Genomic DNA, 23,584 nt, shown 5'->3' with positions numbered 1-23,584 from the left:
GACTGACCTCAAAGTCGGAAGCAGATGCCTTAAAGATAAGCCAATTGGAGTCAGTGAGTTTTCCTCCAGGAAGAGTGGGGTTTTTTCAGTTAAAACTGGAAACTTACTGTAAATGCTGTAAGTCCCCTACCTGCGAACAAGTTCCGTCCCGAGAGCACGTTCGTAAGTCCAAATTGTTCGTAAGTCCAACAAAGTTAGCCTAGGTACCCAACTAGCACAATCAGCTCTATAGTACTGTACTGGAATAGGTTTATAATACTTTTCACACAAATAATACATAAAAAACACAAAAAACGAAACTTTTTGATTCTTACAGTACAGTACCTTGAAAAGTACAGTAGTACAGTACAACAGCTGGCATCCAGGGGCTGGCATCGAGTGAACAGGCAAGAAGAGTTACTGACTGGAGGAGGGAGAGGAGGTGGGAGATGGTAGAGCTGAAGGATCGTCAGCAATAGGAGACGGAGGGCGAGTTGCAGTGTCATTCACGCCTGATGTTGCTGGTATAGGTTCCTTGCTGGAACCAGATGCATGTTCGCATATTTGAAAGTTTTCAACTTGAAGATTCATATGTAGGGGACTTACTGTAGTAGCATCATGGTTGATTGTAAGAGACCTTCGGGAAGTGAGACCTGGCGAGGAAAGAGGAGCCCGTGTCCCAGCCCCTTTCTTTACTTCTTCCTCCGGCAAATATTTATGAAGTGCTTCTATGTACTGGACCTGTTCTAAGAGCTGAGAATACAGCTGTGAAGAAGACTTTAACAATTGAGCACTTGCTTTCTAGAGGGAAAAGACAGATAACAAATTCCAAGTAAATACGTGGTGTAATATCGAAATCATGGTGTGAAATGAGAGGCAGGATCGTTACCTCCCCTCCTTTCTTCCTCTCCCCCTCCCTCTCCTGAACACCCGTACTTGAGCTCCTATAACTGAAATGTGCATATGCCACAGGACTCCAATTTTAAGTGGCAAAGCAAAGACTGAAGCCCAAATACTCAGACTCCAGAACGTGTGTGTGTGTGTGTGTGTGTGTTTAAAACCCCACTGATGCTGGTGGCTTAGATTTATAACTCACTGTTGATCTCTTAGGAAATGAGGGATTCTGGGGGTGGGGGAAGAACACTGATTCTTCAGGGCAGAGAATCCACTTGGCAGTAAATGTCTTCCCATCCTTCACTGGCCTTTTCTGTGCACCAGGGTGCCCTGTGCAGAGCCCGGTGTATCGTCCTCATACCTGCCTCTCCCCGCAGGGCAGTGACCATCTGCCTGAGGGTCGTCGCCAACATCTTGGTGCTTCTCTCGCTGGCGGGGAGCATCTATCTCATCTACTTCGTGGTGGACCGGTCCCAGAAGCTGGCACAGTCCAAGAAGGAGCTGACGCTCTGGGAAAAGAACGAGGTACCCACACAACAGGAGCTGCCCCTCTGTTTCCTGGGTGTTTCTTAAGTGGGTTCCCTGGAAACATCTCCACGGAAAAATTGTAGTCCTCTTCTTCTAGAGCATGGACTGCAAGAGCTTGGAGCCAGAGTGGCAACACCCAGGCTTGGCTAAATGATTTCACTGGTTTTAATGAGGAAGATTTTGATTCAGAAACACCTTCAGGCATTTGCACAGTCTTTACCTTTGAGTTTTGCTGCTGACTCTGCTTTGCTTTTCTGGCTTCGTGTTTCTTTATATACACGTTTCCAGAAACTGACCTCACCTAGACTTGCATTAGCAACTGCACTGTCTTTCATTGCATGTGTCAAAGTTGACCATGTGGGGGTTATTGAACATTTAAGTGGTTTCCATATTTCTAAATCACAAATAATGCTTCCCAAACAGCCCCACACCAATGGCTTATTTTTTAAAAAGCTCTTTCCCCTCCATTTATGGGAATATTCCCATGAATAGAAAATTACCAAGAGGAAGGTTATAAACAATTTTATAATTCTTAATATTTATTGCAAGACTCTTGTCCTGAACACTTGGCTCAATTTACCTGTAAAGATTTGACTGGTAGAAATAGCACAAATGCTACCTCTCAGACCACTTGTATGAAAATGATTATCATCCTTGGGATTTAAAAAACAAAGTGTGCAGGCAAGATGATACTTATTAATTTATCCTGAATGTACAATAATTTTTCAAAATCTGAGACTGCATTAGGTAATCTCTTCCCATACCTCTTTGTGTTTTATGTCAATTAAGTGGGTTATATATTGATAAATACGGGCTTGTGTGTAGATAGATATTTTAAAGATAAATTCAGAAATTATTTCTTCCTTTAGCTCACACCTCTTGTGTACCAGCTAAGCCTGCTTTTTCATTTGCAGAGAAAGTACATAAGTACAGAGAAACAAGAGCCAGGCATAATTCTCTAGATAATTAATCTTCCATGTGCAGAAAGAATATTAAATTACCTCTCAGCCTTCCCTTTTCTATTCTTAACAGTTACAGTTATTTCCTTCTTCTATCCAAGGTAAGGGAAGTAGAAATAGAATGAGATGGTAATTGGAGAAGGTGGCAGAAACACCAGTAAATCCCAAAAGGCATGTACGAGTGTCTTCAGATTAAGGAGTGTTCCTAGAAGGAATAAACCCATGGCAAAGTGGCCTTTTGAAAACAGCTAATTAGCCAAGATTTGGGGGAGGTTTTCCATGGAAGAACTGCATGACCCTCTGAATACCCCCCTCCCCGACCAAACATTAGGCTACAGACCAACTATGAGTGAGGGAGGCTGGGATGCGGGGCCCTGAGGAGCTCAGTGGGGCACACCCTCTCTTGGTAGGTGAGCGTGGTGGTCTCCCTCGTCACCATGTTGGCACCATCAGCCTTTGACCTCATCGCCGCCTTGGAGATGTACCACCCACGGACCACACTGCGCTTCCAGCTGGCAAGGTACGCCACCCCGCTGGGAAATGGCTTGTTGTGGGTTACCCGTCCGGCCACCCACTGTGGGAACTCCGTCCCTCGGGAGCCAGGGCTTGCTTCGTTCCCCCCAAAACTTAGCACAGGACTTCCACTATGGCTGCATCTCAAGAAAAGCAGGATGCCACAGGAGAGCATGGTGGGAAGAAGGGGGAAGAGGAAGCAGGGAGAGAGGAGGGGGCTGGAGAGGATGGACCAGGAGTACAGGACAGAAGAAACGGGTGGAAAGGTGGTGATGAGAACAAGAGGAGGAAGAGGAGGTGGGAGAGAGGGAGGGGGAGGACGAGGAGAAGAGGGGAGAGCAGGCAGGAAAAGCAGATACAAGAGAAAGAGGACCAAGAAGATGATGGGAAGTGTGCCCTGTATTGCTCACGTTGGGTCCCTCAGTGGACTGGCCGTGAGAGGTGAGAGACCCATGCTGTCTTTCCAGCCGTGAGATGAACATCATGCTTTGCTAATAATTCCCCAAAGCGTAGATTCAAAGCGGTTCTTGTGAGTAAGTCAGGGAGCATCGAGCGCATCGAGCCCATCGGGGCTGCGCTGGGATGGTCAGTGGGTGTGAATACAGGTGGTCAATGCAGATGTGAGCACAGCAGGCGGGGAGTAGGGGCGGGGGAGGGGGAGGTCAGAGGGGCCAGCTCCCTGAAACCACACTTCTTCTCTAGCTCTGGCAGCATCACTGTCTTCCCGTAAAATCCCCGTCTCTGTTAGGGTGACTGTCGCAGAGGGTGGCACTGCCCGAGCCCCGCTGATTCACCTCCCATCCCTCCTGGGTCTACAGTGTTTGCATTGTGCTTTCTCTTGTAATGCTTGATCACATGCCACAGAACAAATTGCCCACAGATCACTTTGGGAAGAATGGCTGTCATTCAGGGGTCGGCAAATGTTTTCCGTAAAGGACCAAACAGTAAATATTTTTGGTTGTGCGGGTCACACGGTCTCTGTGGCTCAACTCTGAGGTTGTAGCACGAAAGCAGTCACAGACAATACATCATCCAAAGGGTGTGGCCGAGTTCCTTGCAACTTTATTACAAAAATAGAAGAGGGTAGGGTTTGGCTAAAAGGCTGTAGTTTGCCACGATCTTGAAGTCCAACTGTCATTTCAGAGATAGAAAAACGTCACTTGAAAGATCAAGGGGTGTGTAGAAGCCCCTCACCCAGGGTAGCTCTGGAAGAGACTCCCAGCCCCCCAGGCTTGAACTCTGGTCTCTGTGCTCTGCTGGGCACCTCCTCTGTTGACCTAGGAGAGAGAAGTGCCGTCCTCAGCAACTCCCTCACGGCAAGCATTGGGGAGGATCATTTCTATGATTGCATTTGGTCTAACAGCAGTCCTATTATACAGATTGGCCTCGTTATTCTTGTTCAAAATTAGAGAAACAGAGGCTTCAAGAGACTTGCCCCTGATGAATTCAGGCTAATTCTAGAAATAAGAGTAGGATATATTACTTTAGTTCCACTAGCTCACCAGCAGATGAAGTTACCTTTTATTCAGGGCACAGTGAGAACCAGAGCCATGCGATATGAAGACGGCAGAAGGTTAAATTCTCTCGGTCCTTCCTTCAGCCAACAAGTGCCAAGTTGACTCTGAGGGTCCTGCCCTGTGTTAGGTGAAGACAGAGATAGAAAGGGAAGCTGAAGGGAATCCCTCCACAGTGCACAGGGAAAGCCAAGATGAGTCAGAATGATGCCCCCGGAGGTGTCCTAGCCCCTGTTTCCCTGCTCACTCCTGCACACTGGTGGCCACAGGTGGTAAACTCTACACCTGAGGAGATGAAGGCCTGTGGGGATGGGCGACTCAAAAGTTACAACCTGGAGTCTTTTCCTCATGTTAAATCTGCTTTCTCTTTTTCACCAGCTGGCACTGGCTTCATGATTCCCCAAGTGCCAACCACTGTCCTGAGAGAGATTTGTAAACCTGCCATTTTCCTTTCTCATCTCATTTTCCCAGACATGTTTCTGTTAAGACCCAAGGCTGCAGCCTGGGAAACTCCATGACGTGTTTCTCAAAACCTTCCACCTCCGGGGAAACGGGCATCAAGTCTTGGATCACTGGCTGATAGAGGCTGCTGCGGGCAGGTGCCGTCTGCTCACGGCTGCCCACCTGTGAGCAGGTGTAGATGCGCCCACAGCCCCTCACTGCTTCAGCCCGTCTGACAGGTTCAGCCTGTATTTCGGAACCAGACCACTGAGATCCTGAAATCTCACCCTGCCTCTTTTTAACTGTGTGAACCGAGGAGGTGACTTAAGCCCTCCCCATGTTCAGTACCCTTGTCCCTTAAGTGGGGGTTATAATAATATGGACCTCACAGAGCTGTGAGACTCAAATGAGATAATGCCTGGAAAATCACTTTATAAACCAGAAGGCATGACACAGGACACGTATAATTCACACTACACTTCAGAGCCCCGCTTCCTAAGCTCACACACTGTCTGCTATACCAGTGGTTCTGAAATACTGATCCAGAGATCGGCTATAGTGGAATCACCTGGTAAGGTGATAAAAGGATTCCCAGACCCCATCCAGACCTCTAGAAACAGTGTAGATTCTGGAATTCTGTATTTTTTTTTTTTTTAATGCCCACAGTCTGATTCTGAAGGAAACCAAGTGTGGCAACCAACAACTGTCTTAGCCAAAACATGGTGGTCACTCCCAAATCGCGGTCAGTCTAGAAGCATGGAGTGGTGGTCTGGTCATTCAAGGTGGGCTTGTGGCTTTCAGGGTCCTTGTGCTGTACCTGGGAAACCTCTACAGTCTGATCATCGCCCTCCTGGACAAAGTTAACAGCATGAGCACTGAGGTGAGTGCTCCGTCCTGGGGACGTGCCCAGCCAACCGCTGCCCCCCCCACACCACACACACATACACACACGCACATACACAAACACACGCACATACACACATATATAGGCATACACACATACACACACACATGTACACAAACACATGCACATACACACATATATAGGCATACACACATACATATATACACATACACAAACACACGCACATACACATATATATAGGCATGCACACATACACACTTATATACACATACACACATATATACATATATACACATACACACACATACACACACATATACATACACACATACACACACATACACAAACACACGCACATACACACATATATATACACACATACACACACATACACATGTATATACACATGCACACACATACACACAAACACATACACACATATATACACATACACAAACACACGCACATACACACATATATATACACACATACACACACATACACATATATACACATGCACACACATACACACAAACACATACACACATATATACACATACATATTGAATACATACACACATATATACACATACACACATATATATACATACACCCATATACACGAATACACACATATACACACATATATACACATGCACACACACATACACATATATACATATACACATACATATTGAATACATACACACATACACAAATAAACACACATACACATACACACGCATATACACACATACACACATATAGACATACACACACATACACACAGATATAAACACACATACACACATACACACATATACACAAATACACACATATAGACATACACACACATACACACATATATACACATACACAGATACACACACATATGCACCTACACACATACACACATATAAACACACATACACATACACACGCATATACACACATACACACATATAGACATACACACACATACACACGTATATACACATGCACACACAGATACAGAGTCATCCTCAGTGTTGTCAATATCACTGCTAGTATTTGCACTCTGTTCATCATGTTCAAAAATCAGTTCATTTGTGGTCTTCTCAACAAAGGATAGGAAATTTGGTCTCATTTTCAAGATAAAGAAACTGAGGCCAGAATTTATGGCTAGTCAGTGACAGTGCTGGAATGAGAACCTGGGTCTCTTGACTTTCTTTCCTGGAATTCCATCAGGAAAGTTTATCAACAGCTATTGTAAATGATTCCAGGAGAATGGCAGACCATGGGACTAATTTTCACTTAGAAAATCCGAGAAAGTAAATATCTTATGGAGAGCAGTTCAGAGCAGGCCCCACCATCCCAGCCTAGGGTAGTTTTGGAGGTCATTTTAAACCTGCCCCACCTGTGAGGTTATCCCAAAATGGTAGGGGAAGAGGAGGCAGGGAATAGGAGGTTTCTTTAGGGTTGTTTGCCCAAGCCATACCTTCCTAGCATCAAATCCTGCTGCTTATAAGACAGAAGAGGCCACAGGGAGAAATGGTTCTGCATCAGGGCTTTGATGTTGCATAGACTGGGTCCTTACCTGCCACTTACTAGCAACATGACCTCGAGCATTTGACTTCAACTAGCTGAGCTTCAATCCCTTCATCTGTAACATGGAATAATCATTCTTACCTGACACTCTTGTGAGAATGAGAAATATAACATGCTGTAACCTAGGACAGGCTCTGACACTTTACCAGGGACCAATCAATGCTATTCATTACAACTCTATGTTCATTACTGGACCAACTCTAGTCAAGTGGCTATCAACCAAGCTAGAGATAGTGAGAGAGAGAGACAGAGAGTTGGAGACAGAGAGAAACAGAGATAAAGAAAGAGAGATTATTCCCAAGCAATGCAGTGATATCCTTGGTGTTCATGATGGATTCTTCTTTACACATAACTGGACAACCTTTTCTTCTTCCTTCCCTCTCTCCACAGGAAACTGCTCCCCCAAATAGCACAAGTCATTGGATAGATTCTACCATCTTCTTTGTCACCAGGGCAGCCCCTGGAGAAGAGAAGTGGTCCACGCCTGGGCCTGGGATAGGGCTCAGGAGAAACAGCAGTTGGGCCCTGGAACAAGCCAATGTTCTGACTTACACCTCGCCTCTCTCAGAGGCCAACAAGACCACTGCTTCCACCCAGAGTCCGCAAGGCCAATGCTGGGAGACATACGTTGGACAGGTGGCTCCCTCGTTCCCTTATAAAGCCCTTCCGTGCCCATTTCATCACTTAATTCTAGTGACTCTCTGAAGTGTCATTATCTCTATTTTATAGAAAAGGAAAATAAAGTTCAGTGGGGGATTAGGATTTTCCATGTCTCAAAATGAATTATCATAATCAGTGTAAAGACTCAGGCAGTATTAACGATGTGCTTGGCCCTGTTCTAAGTGCTTAGTCTAGAATCCTATTATCATCCTTAGAAGCAGAGATGAGGTAACTGAAGCACAAGAGTTTAAGTAACTTGCCCCAAAACACAGATAGTAAAAGCTGAATGAAGGGGACTTCCCTGGTGGTCCAGTTGTTAAGACTTAGCCTTCCAATTCAGGGGATGAGGGTTCGAGCCCTGTTCGGGGAGCTAAGATCCCACATGCCTCGCGCCAAACAAACAAAATATAAAACAGAAGCAATATTGTAACAAATTCAATAAGACTTTAAAAATGATCCACATCAAAAAAAAAAAAAAAAAAAGCAGAATGAAGCCCTAAACCCAGGCATCTGCTCCAAACTCTGTGCTCTGAACCCCTCTGCCTTTCACCTTCACTATATCCCATGATAACACCTCAAGTAGTCTCCTGTGGCTCAGAACCATAGACTTTTTCCCTGGCTTTGTGTAAAGCTGGCCTCAGATATCAAAATTCAAATTAACAAATATTTGTTGAGCAGCCATTATGTGCCAAAAATGGAGTCGCCATTGGAGGGGGCCCAGTGGCTCAAGCCATGGGAATGAAGAGAGAAGGGAGGACCCCAAGGAAGAGGTGGACCATGGGAAGGGCAGGGCGTGGTGGCATCCAAGGACACCTTGTGTTGCAGGAGATGCTGAAGCTGTCCATCATTGACATGCTCTTCACTGTGGCCAGCATTCTGCTCATAGACTTCTTCCGAGGACTTTTCGTTCGGTACTTAAGTGACTACTGGTGTTGGGACCTGGAGAGCAAGTTTGTAAGTAAGATGCCGTGTCCATTGGGGAAATTCGTATGGCCAGATCCGTCCTTTCCTGATGGCCAGGCTGGGAAACTGACATGGCTGAGAGAAAATACGTGAGGGAAGAGGGAAAGGCTGTACAAAGCTTGAGTTTCCATTTCTTTCCTACATTTACCATTTGCTGGGATGGCCTCACAGACAATGATCTCTACGTATCTAGGCGAGCAAAGAATTCTGTGTATTTGACTATAATGAAGTGGTTTATGCAAAGAAATTTGGAACGTTTTTTAATGAAGTTCGTTTTCTCTTGTAGCCTGAATACGGGGAATTCAAAATAGCAGAGAACGTGTTACATTTAGTCTACAACCAAGGAATGATTTGGTACGTAGCAAAGTTTCTTCCTGCTGTGCTTACATCTAATCTGGGCTAAGATTTTAATTGACCGAGTCTGGATGGGACATGACCATAATAAACACAGTCCTAAGAGTCAAGAAAGGACATAAACAGTTTCTAATTGAACTATTTCACATAGATAGTAATTTCAGTAATGGTTTTCTAAGCATTTTGCAGAAAGGAATGAGGAAGGAAATAGTCCATTTTTAGGCCACTATCGGTCACTGAAAAACAAACGAAACTGCACAAGAACCAGTAGAATAAGCTGCTGGGGAAGATTGCGGGGAGGCTAGGAGGAGAGGCTGCTGACCCCCGAGGAGGACCTCCATCAGTGGCTGTGTCACAGCTGGGGAGCCTGCCTTCAGCTACCCACTCTCCTTCCATACTCTCACGTGGACATTGAGCCCAGGTGCACGACCATCTCCCAGATAGATAGACCCATCTTAGGGGAAGTCTGCTCACCCAGCGCAACTCCCAGCCAAGGCAATCATGTTCCTAAAGATACTAAAGGCTGAAAGGGATCATCTGATCGACATGGACGTGTGTGTCCATGGGGACACGGCGGAGAGCTCCCTAATCATCCCTCCATCTCTGGCTTTCCCTGCTGGACCACAAAAAGTGCTATTTGTTAAAATACAAGCAAACGACGAAAAAGAAGAAGAACCTGGGTGTCCCATACCTTCAGAAGACACAATCTCTCTTCATAATCATTCAGTAAAATGCAGGAGGAATGGAATATAAAGTAATATCGCTTGACTCAAATTCTGTATTCTTAGAGTCCACTTATTTTGAAAAATATTTTCACAAATACAGTACTAAAAATAATACAAAACATTTACTTAACGTTTGCCAGAATGTCAGGCACATTTTTACCTGTAATAACTGGTTTAATCCTTATAGAAACCCTGTGAGGTAATTAGTATTATTTTCTCCATTTTAAATATGAGGAAACTGAGGAAAAGAGAAGCTAATTGTCTTGCCTGATGTGAGAAACCAAAAGTTTTTTTAAAAAGAGTTTTACTTATTAAACCTCTCTTTGTATCTATTTTCCTGCTGCTAAATCCAAACTTCACAAGTATTGTATTGAATGAACATCCAGTACAAGCAGATTTAGCCTTAAAGTCAGAAGATCTGGGTTTCATTCCATATTTGGCACTTATTTGCAGGGTAGATATACCTCTGTTTTCCTGGGATGTTATCCCAGATCTGTCACTCTCAAAGGTCTCTCAGTTTGGATGATATAGGGTCACCCTTTTATTAGTCTCTGAGCAAATCACCTAATTTTCCCAGACCCACCTTTCATGTCTAAAAGCTTTGGATATTTACCCCTCCTTTTATGGTTGCAGAAGGTTAAATGGGCCAAAATGTGTGAGGATGCTTAGCACAAGGTCCAACAAAAGTAGCTCTGCTCCACATAATGTTGATCAAATCTGAAAGTCAGTAATTTATTAACCTAGCCCCACCAACCCCATAGACAGGCAAAATCTAGAGCTTGCCCGAAACCGCAGTTATCTATTTGCCTCTTGACCGGAAGGGGGCCTTTCCTTTGCTAAGTGTGAAAAGGCAGAAGACACTTAGCATCCTTGTGCCAAGAGGATATTTTAAAACAGGCTCCCTGCTCATCTGCAGAAGTGACTTGTCTTATCTCCAGCAGGTGGAAGGTTGGGGTCCCAGATCTCCAGGGGCTTCTTCAGTTCTTTAAGCACAGAGTATAAATCTCAAACTCTCAGAACCAAGATAGACCAGAGGAGAACAGACGCTAACTGGCCTCCCATTGTGGTTTCAGGATGGGGGCCTTCTTCTCGCCATGTCTCCCTGCCTTCAACGTCCTCAAACTCATCGGGCTCATGTACCTGCGCAGCTGGGCCGTGCTGACCTGCAACGTGCCCCACCAGCAAGTCTTCCGAGCCTCCAGGTCAGTGAGCGTCAAGTCCGCTTCGCAGAGAAAACTCACATCACCCGCACTCGCCTTAGCCAGAATGACCTCCAGCAAGGGGGTCTCCCCAACTCCCTGCCTGTCAAAATCTCGTCCGCCCTCCAGTTGCCTTTCCTACCTGAAGCCGTTGCCAATGCCCCACCCTTCAAATGAACCGTGACTCTTCTTAAGCTCACGCCACATCTTTTACAACTTTTTACTGAAGTTTAATAATCATCCAGAAAGGGCACACATCACAAATATCCGGCTTGATGAATATTCACAAACTGGACACAACTCTGTAACCAGCCCCCAGATGGAGAAACAGAGCAAGAACAGCGCCCAGAAGCCCCCTTGTACTCGATTCCAGTCACTACCAGCTTGTAACAGCGTAATTCGTTCCCCCCGCCACACCGTTTTTTACCTGATGTAAATAGAATCACACTCAGTATGACCTCTTTTATTCCTGTCTTCTTCTCAATATTGTGCTTGTGAGAATCACCTCACTGAGGACACACCCCGCGATTTCTTTATCCATCCTCCTGTGGTTAGCTATAATGAATAACACTGCCTTGAACATTCTCACGCATGTCCTTTGTTGGGTACATACCTAGGACTGCGCTTGCTGGCTCACAGGCCACGCACGTGTTCTCCTCTAGTAGAGAGCGCCAACTATTTTGCCAAAGCAGAGGCGCCCTTTCCACTAGCACCAGCATCATGTGAGAGTTCCAGTTGTCCCACAACCTTGTCAACACTTGTTCTTCTCTGTATTTTTCACTTTAGCCATTTTGGTGAATTCATATCACATTTTGAACACCTTGATTAGAACTCATTTATTTTATTTTGACATAATAGGTATCGATGTGGGTGTGTATCAGTGTCTTTCAAACTTTTTGACAATAACCAGCATGACAGTGTATGTATCTTTCACCTAGTGACCAGTGTAGATGCATATATTCATATATATGTTTTATATATAATTTACATATGAATGTGTATATTCATTGACATCTATGTATGCCTATATATAAAAATACATGCATACATATATACACACATAAATATACATAACACATACATATAAATGGATACACACATATATTTAGTGTATATGTGTGTGTGTGTTTGTACATATATATAAAGAGAATGTGTGTATATAAATAGAGAAATGTTTCACAAATTAACACTCACCTACTTAACCACATTGTATGTGCCCTGATATTTTCTGTTCTCTTCTAGTCCAGTCTATTTCATTAGAAATAGAGAGAAATAGAGAGAGAGAGAGAACATGCTGGCTGAGAGTCTCAAGGTTAACAGACCATTCATTCTCTTTTCAGGACTATATACAGGGCCTTGCACACCAAACAGACCTGTGCTGCCCTCAGGGGAAGCCTGGGAAGCCGAGCTTTCAGACCAGCTTAAGGCCCAGGGCCCAGGGCTTACTCAGGCAGACCATTCACCCTGAGCAGCCAGGAGCAGAGCAGATAAGAGGTTGAGGGAGACATCCAGGTGAGAGAGACATCCAAGTGAGAGAGTCAAGAACCGTAACAAAAGAGTCAAAGCATCCTCAGACATAGGGGACAAGTTCAAGGCTGGGAACAGGACAGGGAACCACTAGGTAAGGACTCAGCTGGGTGGGGCAAAGGTGCTAAGATTTTTCCATGAATTAAGTTTATTGTGTGATGGCCACGGGGTCACCCCTGTCTTGGTTTGAGGCGGACAGGTGCTCAGCAAGCGTTTAGTAGATGAGCAGGTTGGGCTGAGTCATCCACGAATTCCCTTTGAGCATCCATTTCTAGTTTGCTAAATTGCCTGTGATCCTACAACAGACCCTTTCCTAGGCAGTGATGGGAGGAGGATTTTTCTGTTTGCAAAGAGTCAGGGCTACAGTTTCTGTGTCGGTTTTTTTGGGGAGGAGTCAGTGGGGTGCACATACACCATCGGCAGCTGGCCAGAGAGTGAACTCAGCGCCTGGCACTTGGTTTCTTTACAGATCCAACAACTTCTACCTGGCAATGCTCCTGTTTATGCTCTTCCTATGCATGCTGCCAACCATTTTTGCTATTGTCCGGTACAAGCCATCTCTAAATTGCGGGCCATTTAGGTAAGTTCCCTTAGTTCAGTCTACTCTGCCTGGAGCTACTGACAGCTATAGAGGAAGGACCGCTGCATTGAACTGAATTCTCCTTCGGGCTCACCAAACAGGTCAACAGCAGAGAAAAACTTCAAACTCATGTCTTTTGAATCCAAGACCATTGCCCTTTCCTTGCTAAGCAGGCTGCCCTCAAGTATGATCATCTCTGTGCTCATCTTTAAAAGATACAGCCCACTTCAAATCAAAACGGGAAACGGCACTGCTCCAAGGCTAGAAGGAAATTGTACCTGGTCAATCTTTCCCTTCCAGAACTCAGAAAGCTTTTATTAAAAGATAGTCCATGTCACTTTTGATTCTACAGTATCTAGCTGCATCAAGACAGAAGTCCCTGGAGTTATCTTCACCTAGCATTTGCTTTACATCAGTTTTGATACAACGTATATGTAACATTTAGAGTCTATCTTTGTCTACATTATACACACACACACACACACACACACACACACACACACATACACACACACACACACACACACACACACACCCCCATGTGGTGACTGACCCCATCTTCAAAGCTACATGTTAATTAAATGGCTACTTCAGACGAAATCATTTCAGGAATGGTATGTATCTTTCACATTCATCAGATACTTACTTTAGCTTTGAAACTGACTTTGAGGATTGGACTCTAGCTAGCTAGCCTTTTTTCTTTTTTTTTTTAATGGCTTGCAGGATCCTTCTGCCAAAAGCAATATAATCTGGAATTATGGTTTTCTTTCTCACAGCGGACAAGAGAAGATTTATGACATCGTGTCAGAAACGATCGAGAAGGATTTTCCCGCGTGGTTTGGCTCTGTGGTTGGGTACGTCAGTAGCCCTGTGTTTATCCTGCCAGCTGTGCTGCTTCTTTTGTGAGTACTTTCCTGCCTGCTGTGGGGGGACTTCTGCGTGTTTGGCCAAGAAGAAAGCACTGCTTTCCAATAATTGTATAAATTCAATGAATTCATTCAAAAGTCACTTACGGAGCCTGATGATCTGAGCAGGGACGCTGAATCACACAGGGGCCAGGGAGGTAGAGCATGACTGATTCATCAACGGCATTTTGGCGATCGCTGTGGCCATGATCATGGGGTTGAATGTGATTATCATTATCTTATTTTCCAGAAGTTTAATCTCAACATGGAATTTTACAGTGCAGCTAACTTGCATCTGTTTTAACTTAAAGGGGAAATAACATCAAGTAGTTGATCCAATACTCCTACCATGATACACTGTAAAATGCCTCTCCCATCTTCACTCCTTCCTTATTGCTGTCATCCATGCAGAATTCCAGGTCAGTGGAGGTTGCTTTGAAAATCAGGAGAGAGAAAAGCAAAGCAGCTCCTTCCCAGCACTTGCCAGCTTGAAAACTCACTGATACATTTTGTCCTCAGGGGGTGGTTGGGGCGGTCAGTGGGTAGCCCACATCCGGCAGGGAACACAGAAGCCCGACAAGGGGGATGAAGTACACTTACCGCCCTGTGCTGTTCTGCCCTAGCATGCTCATCTATTACCTTCAGAGCATCGCAAGATCCTTAAAGCTCAGCAACCACCAGCTCAGAATGCAGATCCAAAACGCAAGTATTACGTAACCTGTGCTATCGTGAATGTGCATCAACCATCTGACTGATTTCCCTGGCCAGGGAATACCAGTGAGGTCACATTTTCAAATTACTAGGACTCTTGGCCACCTGCTAGAGTGCAAGACCACCCCTCCCCGGCCAGGATCTCCCAGGGCTGTTTCTAAGAATACCCAGGCCCTCAACTGCCAGAATGAGCCTCCTCTCCTAGAGGCCTTGCTCATGCCCTCAGCGCTTCAGCTCCCCCTCCTGTGGCCACACCAAGCTTGCAATATACTGGGCTCTTCTGCTGGCTGCACTGACTGGGCGGGGAGAAAGGGTCCCTCCCTAATCCCATGTCGAGCTGGACATCTGAGCCCAAAGACACTGTTTGGACCCAAAGACCCACCTTTTTCATATCTTTTAAATTCTGGTTGTCATTACAGTAAGTCCCCTACATACGAACAAGTTCCGCTCCGAGAGCGCAATCGTAAGTCCAATTTGTTCCTAAGTCCAACAAAGTTCGCCTAGGTACCCAACTAACACAATCCGCTACATAGTACTGTACTGTAACAGGTTTATAATACTTTTCACACAAATAATATGTAAAAAGCAAGCACAAAAAATAAAGAAAACATTTTTAATCTTACAACACAGTACCTTGAAAAGTACAGTAGTACAGTACACCAGCTGGCATCCAGGGGCTGACATCGAGTGAACAGACAAGAAGAGTTACTGACTGGAGGAGGGAGAGGAGGTGGGAGATGTTAGAGCTGAAGGATCATCAGCAATAGGAGACGGAGGGCGAGCTGCAATGTCACTCATGCCTGACGTTGATGGAACGCACTTTCACATCTTTGAAAGTTCGTAACTTGAAGGTTAATATGTGGGGGACTTACTATACCTTCTCTCCCATCTGGGGCTCAAACCATAGATCTCAGAACAGTCAGAGGGAAACCAACACTCCCCAATCCTTCCACAGTTTCTCCTCCTCTGCACACCCCAGGTGCTCCCCCAGGGCCAGGACTGGGGCGAGGCAAGCGAGGCACCAGGCTGCCAAACTTAGAGGCACAGACTCTCAGGGTCACGCCGACCCTGCACTCCCACAGCCCCAAGAGTGAGCACCTCCTTAAATTTGACCCCTGGATACCTCACTTGCTTCACCCAGCCCCAGAACCCCATGCAAAAAACTTCCACCTTTCTCCATTAAAAAAAAAAAAAACTCTCACAAATATCAGTTCATTAAAGAAACACCAGCTCATTTCATATATAGTCAAATAAGAAATGCATCTAGGAACTTCCATGGCAGTCCAGTGGTTAAGACTCCATACTCCCACTGCAGGGGGCGCAGGTTTGACCCCTGGTCGGGGAACTAAGATCCCACGTGCCACATGGCATGACCACAAAAAAAAAAAAAAAAAAGAAAGAAATGCATCTGGAGTTGCAAAGGGCATTTTTATGGAAACACACATCTCCCATGTGGTTGATCCATATTTTCTCTTTTGTGTCTCAGCCAAACCATGCTTAGCAGAATCTCAACATGGTCCATCAAAGAGCTGCCCCTAAAAATGAAACTTGCCAGGGATAAAACTTCAGCTCTCAGGTGTCAGCATTTATTCATTCAAGTAACAGGCTTAGGACCAGAGCACACCGTCCCCAGGTAATGGCAGTAGCTCAGCCATGGCCCAAAGGATTAGCAGTGATACCTACATCATTCCCCACCCCCACCCCCAAGAATAGTACAGTAAGTCCCCTACACACGAACCTTCAAGTTGAGAACTTTCAAAGATGCGAACGTGCCCCTGTATGCCAGCTGTTGTATTGTATTACTGTACTTTTCAAGGTACTGTACTGTAAGATTAGAAATGTTTTCTTTATTTTTTGTGTTTGTTTTTTATGTATTATTTGTGTGTGTTTGTTTTTGTGTATTATTTTATAATAGTATTATAAACCTATTCCAATACAGTACTGTATAGCCCATTGTGTTAGTTGGGAACCTAGGCTAACTTTGTTGCATTTACGAACAAATTGGACCTATGAACGCGCTCTCGGGATGGAACCCGTTCATATATAGGGGGCTTAACTGTATTTGTTACTCCTTCCTGCTAAATCCAAAACAAACATATGGTTATCATTTATATTTTAGGCAAGATCTGAAGATAAGAAAAAGGTTGCCCAAATGGTAGAAGGTAAGTACAAACAAAATCCTGATGTCTCGGTTGGTGAGCACTTTAAAAAAACAGCAGTTTAAGCTTCATCATGAATAAAAATTCCTACTCAACTGCGGTTTTCACAATTAACTAGACACAATAAAAATCTAGGGATATAAATGTTGGTTTATATCTACAATTTTTACATCAGACCCAGGCCTGTGAATAACCCCAAAACACGTCTGAAATCACAAGGAAATATTGAAGTAGGAGAGAAAAAGAAGCACAAAATTCTGAAGAAAACCCGTAAGAACATCTTGGCCTTATTCACTTTTGTGTACTTCCTCTCAATGGCCCGTTTTTTCCTTGCAAGCCCCCCTCCCCAGTTCTCTGCCCCTTAGGTCATGTCCTCTCTGTCCCTGCCTGCAGAGCAATGCCAGGTGGGCAGGTCCAGCCATGAAAACAGATTCCCTAGTATGAAATCCAAACCCAACGGGCACACTTCTTCCCATCTTCCCCAGCAGCACCTGGACACACTTGTTCCCAGCTGGGCTCATCGAGGGAAAAGGAAAGAGCCTCCCTGTAGAAAGAATGATAATACAAGGAGCACAATTCTGTTGTGGGCTGAAGGGAGGGGAAAGTGGGCAGGTGCAGCTCAAAGGAAACATGTCTGCCACTTGGAGCCACTAATAAGATCAGTGGGCAACGGCAAAATGGCGTACGTAGTCCATATTCTTCCTCAGAAGATAAACAAAAATGAGACCCAAAAAGGCTTTGTTGGGCAACTCCGTTGTCTGCTTTAATGCAGAGCTAATTGGGAGGGATGTGTTTCCTTCCAAGAACATGCCTGAATAAGAGTCATGAGGCTTAAGGGTTGTGTTTGCTCCATCCACTTCCTCAGAGGGAAAGCCTACAGATGAAAACTGCTATGGAAAGTGACATGTGCACGCTGCTATATTTAAAATAGATAACCAACAAAGACCTACTCTATAGCACAGGGAACTCTGCTCAATGTTCTGTAACGACCTAAATGGGAAAAGAATTTGAAAAAGAATAGACACATGTACATGCGTAACTGAATCACTGTGCTGTACACCTGAAACTAACACAGCACTGTTAATCAACTATACTCCAATATCAAATAAAAAATTTTAAAAAAACTGCTATGGAAAGAGACTGCAGCTCATGTTATAAAATTCCACTGTAATTATCAAGTATTATTTGCCAATGAAGCATAATTAAGTTTAGTTCAGGTTGCCTTCAAAAACTAGGATTTCTATAAACTTTCTCAGGATAACAATATTGTCATCTAATGTTTTTCAAGCCTAAGACCACACTTCTTTTCAGAATGCTCTGTGAACTGTTTCCAAAAAATCCTAATTATCATCTAAGCTTCATCATATCCATTGTATAGATAAAGAACCAGAGCCCCAAAGCTGGTGAATAACCCACTTTGCTAATGGGGGCATCAGATGGTGCATGTGTAAAGCCTCGGGGTTCATTTGATTCCTCCTACACTCCCTTCCAGCTCCAACTCTCAGTGAAGAAATGATTTGAATTATGAAATGTTTGTCACCCATGGGGTCAGGAGTATCTGCAAGTGCACACAACTGTTTGTAGACCCACCTGTTGGAAGTCAGGACACTTGCAGCGAAACCAACCTGAGCGTGTCCCCCCTCAGCTTGTCTTCCCCTCACCCTCTCTCTTCCTGCAGCCCGCATCCAAACCCAAGACGAAAGCACCAAGAGGTTTCCAAAGGACAGCAATTTCGGCAGCCAGCTGTCCTCGGCTCACACGGCGACACCTCAAAACAATGGCAATGTGGTCAATTTCGACTCATCGAGTAGCAAGAGTAGCAGGGTGGAGACCATCACCCAGCCCACGCCCCTGAGTCCCCAGCCAGGACCAGGCAGTCCCAGCTTGCCTCTTCCTGGCATCTCCAGATCCGGGCGCAACTCTACCAGGTGAGTTAACTGCAGCTTGGCAGGAAATCTGCCTCCTGGGTAATACTTACCAGTGATGGCCCAGAGCCATTAAGAGCAGGATAAAAAGCCATTAGGGACGCTAAAATGTTAGGGACAGCAACGGATAAGGAAGGATTAGGTGATGAAAAAGAGCAGGAGACCAAAGCATTATTTTCCCATTGAGAAGAACACAGATCTTTTAGAGCAGAGGAGACTGTCCCAGTCATCCAAACCTGATGGAGCGTTTTAGAAGGATAAAAATTAGTTCTTATTTCTGTTGTGTTTCTTTCCAAATATAAAATAAAGTTCTAGTTCAGTTTTTGTGCATCAAAAACAAAAACAATAAAACCATTAGGCCTTCAAAGGCCCTAACATGTTCAGGAAGTAAGAGCCATTAAATTCCATTTCTGCCTGAAGGCCACAAGGCCATTTCTGCCTGTTGACAGCTGGTATTGAGAAGAAATGAGGGGACAAAGTTTGTCAAACAGGACAAATTCTTCCTCCTCGGCCTTCTGCCCTATATCCTATAAGCAAACCTTCCTGCCAACCTAAGGTATTTATTTCTATAGCCTAAGAAAAGAAAATGCCTTAAAAAAAATTTTTTTTTTCATTGGGGACCTGGTTTAATGAATAGAGGGATTAATTTTAATTAGAATATTAGTTGTTTGCTTGTCAATGGCAACAACACTCTAACTCAAAAAATTCCAAATTAGCATAATCCAAACACGTTTGTATTGTAAAGAATTCTCTAGTATCTAATTCAACAAACTTTTATTGAGAATCAACTCTATCGTACTCTCTGTGGTGGATACTACAGATTAATCAGAAGCATCTCTGCCTCCAAGAGTTGAAAGTATAGTGAGAGAAGGATGTAGTTAAATATTAGATAATGTGATCAATGCTATGCTTCTGTGATAAACAGTATGCTTTCAGAGGACAATGGGGGTTGAGATAAAGTCTACGTGGAGAATGCATAAATATTTCATAGGAGAAATCATATTGGACTTGGACCTTAAAAACTAAGTAAGAGTTCACCAAATGGAGAAGAATCAAGAATGTACCATAGTGCTGAGTAATAAACTGGTATTAATGAAAAGTCATTTTTTTAAATTAAGACTTAAAAAAAAAATTCTTGTATTTCTGGGATAAACGACACTGGGTCACAGTGTACGATTCTTTTTATTTATTAAGAAAGAAACTAGAGGGGCTTCCCTGGTGGCGCAGTGGTTGAGAATCTGCCTGCTAATGCAGGGGACACGGGTTCGAGCCCTGGTCTGGGAAGATCCCACATGCCGCGGAGCAACTAGGCCCGTGAGCCACAACTACTGAGCCTGCGCGTCTGGAGCCTGTGCTCCGCAAGAAGTAGAGGCCGCGATAGTGAGAGGCCCGCGCATCGCGATGAAGAGTGGCCCCCGCTTGCCACAACTAGAGAAAGCCCTCGCACAGAAACGAAGACCCAACACAGCCATAAATAAATAAATAAAAATAAATTTTAAAAAAAAATTTTAAAAAATTAAAAAAAAAAAAGAAAGAAACTAGAATATGTTCCGGAGCATTCTTGGTTGGTTACAGACAGTATTGCCTAAGCCATATACCAGTTTTTTAAAAAAAGTTTGCAGCTCTTAGTCAATTAATTCCCTCTATGAAAAGGAGACAATGACATTTGTCGTAAAAAAAAAAAAAAAAAAGTGGTTACTCTGTGAGGTGATGTATGTTAATAAGCTTGACTGTGGTAATCATTTCACAGTGGATACATATATTAAATCAAGTTGTACACATTAAACATATGCAATTTTTATTTGTCAGTTATACTTCAGTAAAGATGGGGAGGAAAAGCTCAATTACTATTCCACTGTCTAGATACGCTATGACTTCTTTAACCAATCTCCGTTTAATATTTTTTGGGGGGATATAGAAAGAATGTTATAAAGAAAACACAAAAAATTTAAAAATAAAAAAATAAAAACCAAAAAGAAAAAAAACGAATGTACCATAGTGGAGAATAAGCATGAACAAGGGTATGACGTTATGAAGAAGTGAGGCATCTTTGGGAAATGACTGCAGCAAAGGGGGCCTGGAGGGAAGCCAGAGATGACGCTGGAAAGAAGTGTAATACAGACCACTAAGGCCTTTGAGTCTCTTTGGAGTTGGGACTTTATCTCTTTTTTTTTTCTTTTTAAATCGAAGTATAGTTGATTTACACAGCAGTGTTAGTTTCAAGTGTACAGCACAGTGATTCAGTTATATAAACATGTGTATACATATATATTCTTTTGCATATTCTTTTCCATTATAGGTTATTACAAGATACTGAATATATCAATAGTTCCCTGTACTATACAGTAGGACCTTGTTGTTTAAATTTTTTTTATCTTTTATTTTTTCATTCCAGACTGGCTATATTATTGGCAAGATCTTTTATATTTTAGTTCCAGGCTGGCCAAGTTATGGGCAAGATCATTGTATGAGTCAATTATTTCAGTTGTACCTACACATAAGAAAGCAGTAGAACCCTGCGCTCTTTTCAGGAAGGTAGGACATCTAGAAGGATGCACTGACCCTAACTTACGTGGAGAATTATATCTGATCTGAATGTAACACGGTGAAAGTAATATAGATAATATATAGGAGAGTTGTTTGGCAGGGGTAAGGGGTGAGGTTGTTTTGTTTTTAAAGACAGTGACTAAGTGAACAAAGAATTCCAAATCTTGCTATATTAGGAGTTGTCTTCATGTATCTATTGGGCTTTGGTACGGAGGAGAGATTCCAATAGTCCTGGCTAGGTGTCGACTGAAAAAAAAATGCACAACCTAAAATTTGAGAATTATGTTTTATTTGGCGGACTTACTGAGGACTGTGGCCTGGGACGTGGCCTCTCAGATGGCTCTGAAGGACTGTTCCAAAGAAGGAGCCAGGAGACACAGCAGTTTTTGCTGAAAAAAAACCCACGTGGTTGAACATCAAAGCCTTACTGCTAATCACAAAACAGACAGACATTTCAAGTTAATGATTTTAGTGCTTTTCTATCTTCTAGGGAAATATGCAAGAGTCTGAGCTCATTGAAGTTATTCCTTTGATACACATCTTAACTATCTAGGGCCAGTGTCTTGTTTTTCTCCATCCCGAATTCCCCTTAGGGTACACCGTCAGGGCAGCCGCAGTGACCGATGGCTTTACATCCTTTGTTTTCTGAAATGGCAGGTGACATTCTTTGTCCACATAGGCTATGCGGAGGAAGTGTCCAAGAACCTGGACAGCTGCATGGCAGAGATAGTGAGGGGCAGTGTTCCCAGCATGTGCTCCACAGTTCTTAGGTCCACTATGTGCTCCTAGACAAAAGGAGGTCTCCATGATGAAATACACTAGCACAACACTCTTTGCCCTCCATGGAGATTCACGGTGCACATCATTACGTTAAGGAAGGTTCTGAGAATTCCAGCAGTAAAGAAATCTATTTAGCCCAGTTCTCCAAAGCCTCCTGTGCATGCAATCCACTGGACACCCATTAGGAAATTTTTTTTTTTTTTGTCCTCACTGCACGGCATGTGGGATCTTAGTTCCCTGAGCAGGGATCAAACCCGTGCCCCCTGCAGTGGAAGCACGGACTCCTAACTACTGGACCACTGGGAAATTCCCCACTGGACACCCATTAACATTTCAGAACAAGTTTCAGTGGAATTGCAGAGAACTGCTGTTCTGGCTCGCAGTGCTGGGACAGCATAGGGGTCTGTGAGCACCAAGGCTGCAGGTGTTTAACCACCTCTGTCTTTCAGGTATCCGCGTGGCCTGTGTGCAAGCACAGGTGATCTTTACAGGAAGAGATCCTGCACACCTGGAATGTTTACAAAGCACATCGAAGACGTTCACTCGGAGCCTCTTTTCCCTAAAGACCTTCAGCAAATCGACCATGGATCAAGGGTCTCAGCCTTGGTGCCACGGGGTCGTAGGTCCCGTGCCCCCAGATACTATATGGTTAATGAACGTGACCCTCACCAAAAAAACCATTCAACTTTCTGGCCAGAAAGACGTTTCAAGATAGACATCTTTGGGGACCCTGTGGAGATGTACCCCAGGAACATGCAACAGTGTATGCCCTGGGCCTCTCCACAGCTCAGTGAAGAAGAGGAGGAGATGCAGAGGAGCAAAGCGAGCAGACGGGCTTTCTACCCACGCTCCCTGACCGACCTCCACGGGGCTCCTCATTTTTATGTTGGCAAAAGTTTAGAAAGTCAGGGCCTGACTCCTGAGCTCCAGAGACGGACGCATTACAAATCTTGGAATGATGGCGTTGAGGGTCAGCTTGACCGGCCAATGTATGTGCATAAAAAGCCACGCTACCGGAATTTCCAACACCCCCAGCACCCTCTGAAGACCAGAGTTAAGGCCAAGTTCGAGCCATCCGTCACAGAATCTGATTCCATGTCGGCAGCATCCAGCAGTGACCAGCAGAACAGCAGCACCGACCAGTGTCTCCAGGTCACCCGCAGCCAGCCCAAGTTTCCGAGGTCTGCGGGCCAGTTTGGCAGGAGGAAGGCCATATCTAGGCAGGAGCTGACCACAGATCTGAATGACCTGATTTGTTCAAATGTCTAG

General features: G+C 44.2%; 1 protein-coding gene across 1 annotated transcript in view; it reads left to right on the top strand.

The window, feature by feature from the left end:
- TMC3 (transmembrane channel like 3) overlaps positions 1–23,584 on the top strand; it is a 45,586-nt gene extending 22,002 nt beyond the window's left edge. The window contains exons 10-22 of the mRNA XM_007194250.2: positions 1,251–1,398; positions 2,771–2,880; positions 5,630–5,708; positions 7,671–7,916; positions 8,766–8,894; positions 9,190–9,257; positions 11,056–11,184; positions 13,178–13,288; positions 14,065–14,190; positions 14,817–14,895; positions 17,024–17,066; positions 18,742–18,991; positions 22,765–23,584. Of these exons, the coding sequence (XP_007194312.2) occupies positions 1,251–1,398; positions 2,771–2,880; positions 5,630–5,708; positions 7,671–7,916; positions 8,766–8,894; positions 9,190–9,257; positions 11,056–11,184; positions 13,178–13,288; positions 14,065–14,190; positions 14,817–14,895; positions 17,024–17,066; positions 18,742–18,991; positions 22,765–23,584 (2,338 nt within the window). The remainder of the gene's footprint in view (positions 1–1,250; positions 1,399–2,770; positions 2,881–5,629; positions 5,709–7,670; positions 7,917–8,765; positions 8,895–9,189; positions 9,258–11,055; positions 11,185–13,177; positions 13,289–14,064; positions 14,191–14,816; positions 14,896–17,023; positions 17,067–18,741; positions 18,992–22,764) is intronic.

This window comes from Balaenoptera acutorostrata, chromosome 3, assembly GCF_949987535.1.
Source record: "Balaenoptera acutorostrata chromosome 3, mBalAcu1.1, whole genome shotgun sequence".
In the NCBI taxonomy this organism is placed as follows: Eukaryota; Metazoa; Chordata; class Mammalia; order Artiodactyla; family Balaenopteridae; genus Balaenoptera; species Balaenoptera acutorostrata.
The sequence above is the reverse complement of the archived record's forward strand: the minus strand, read 5'-3'. Positions and strand labels throughout refer to the sequence as shown.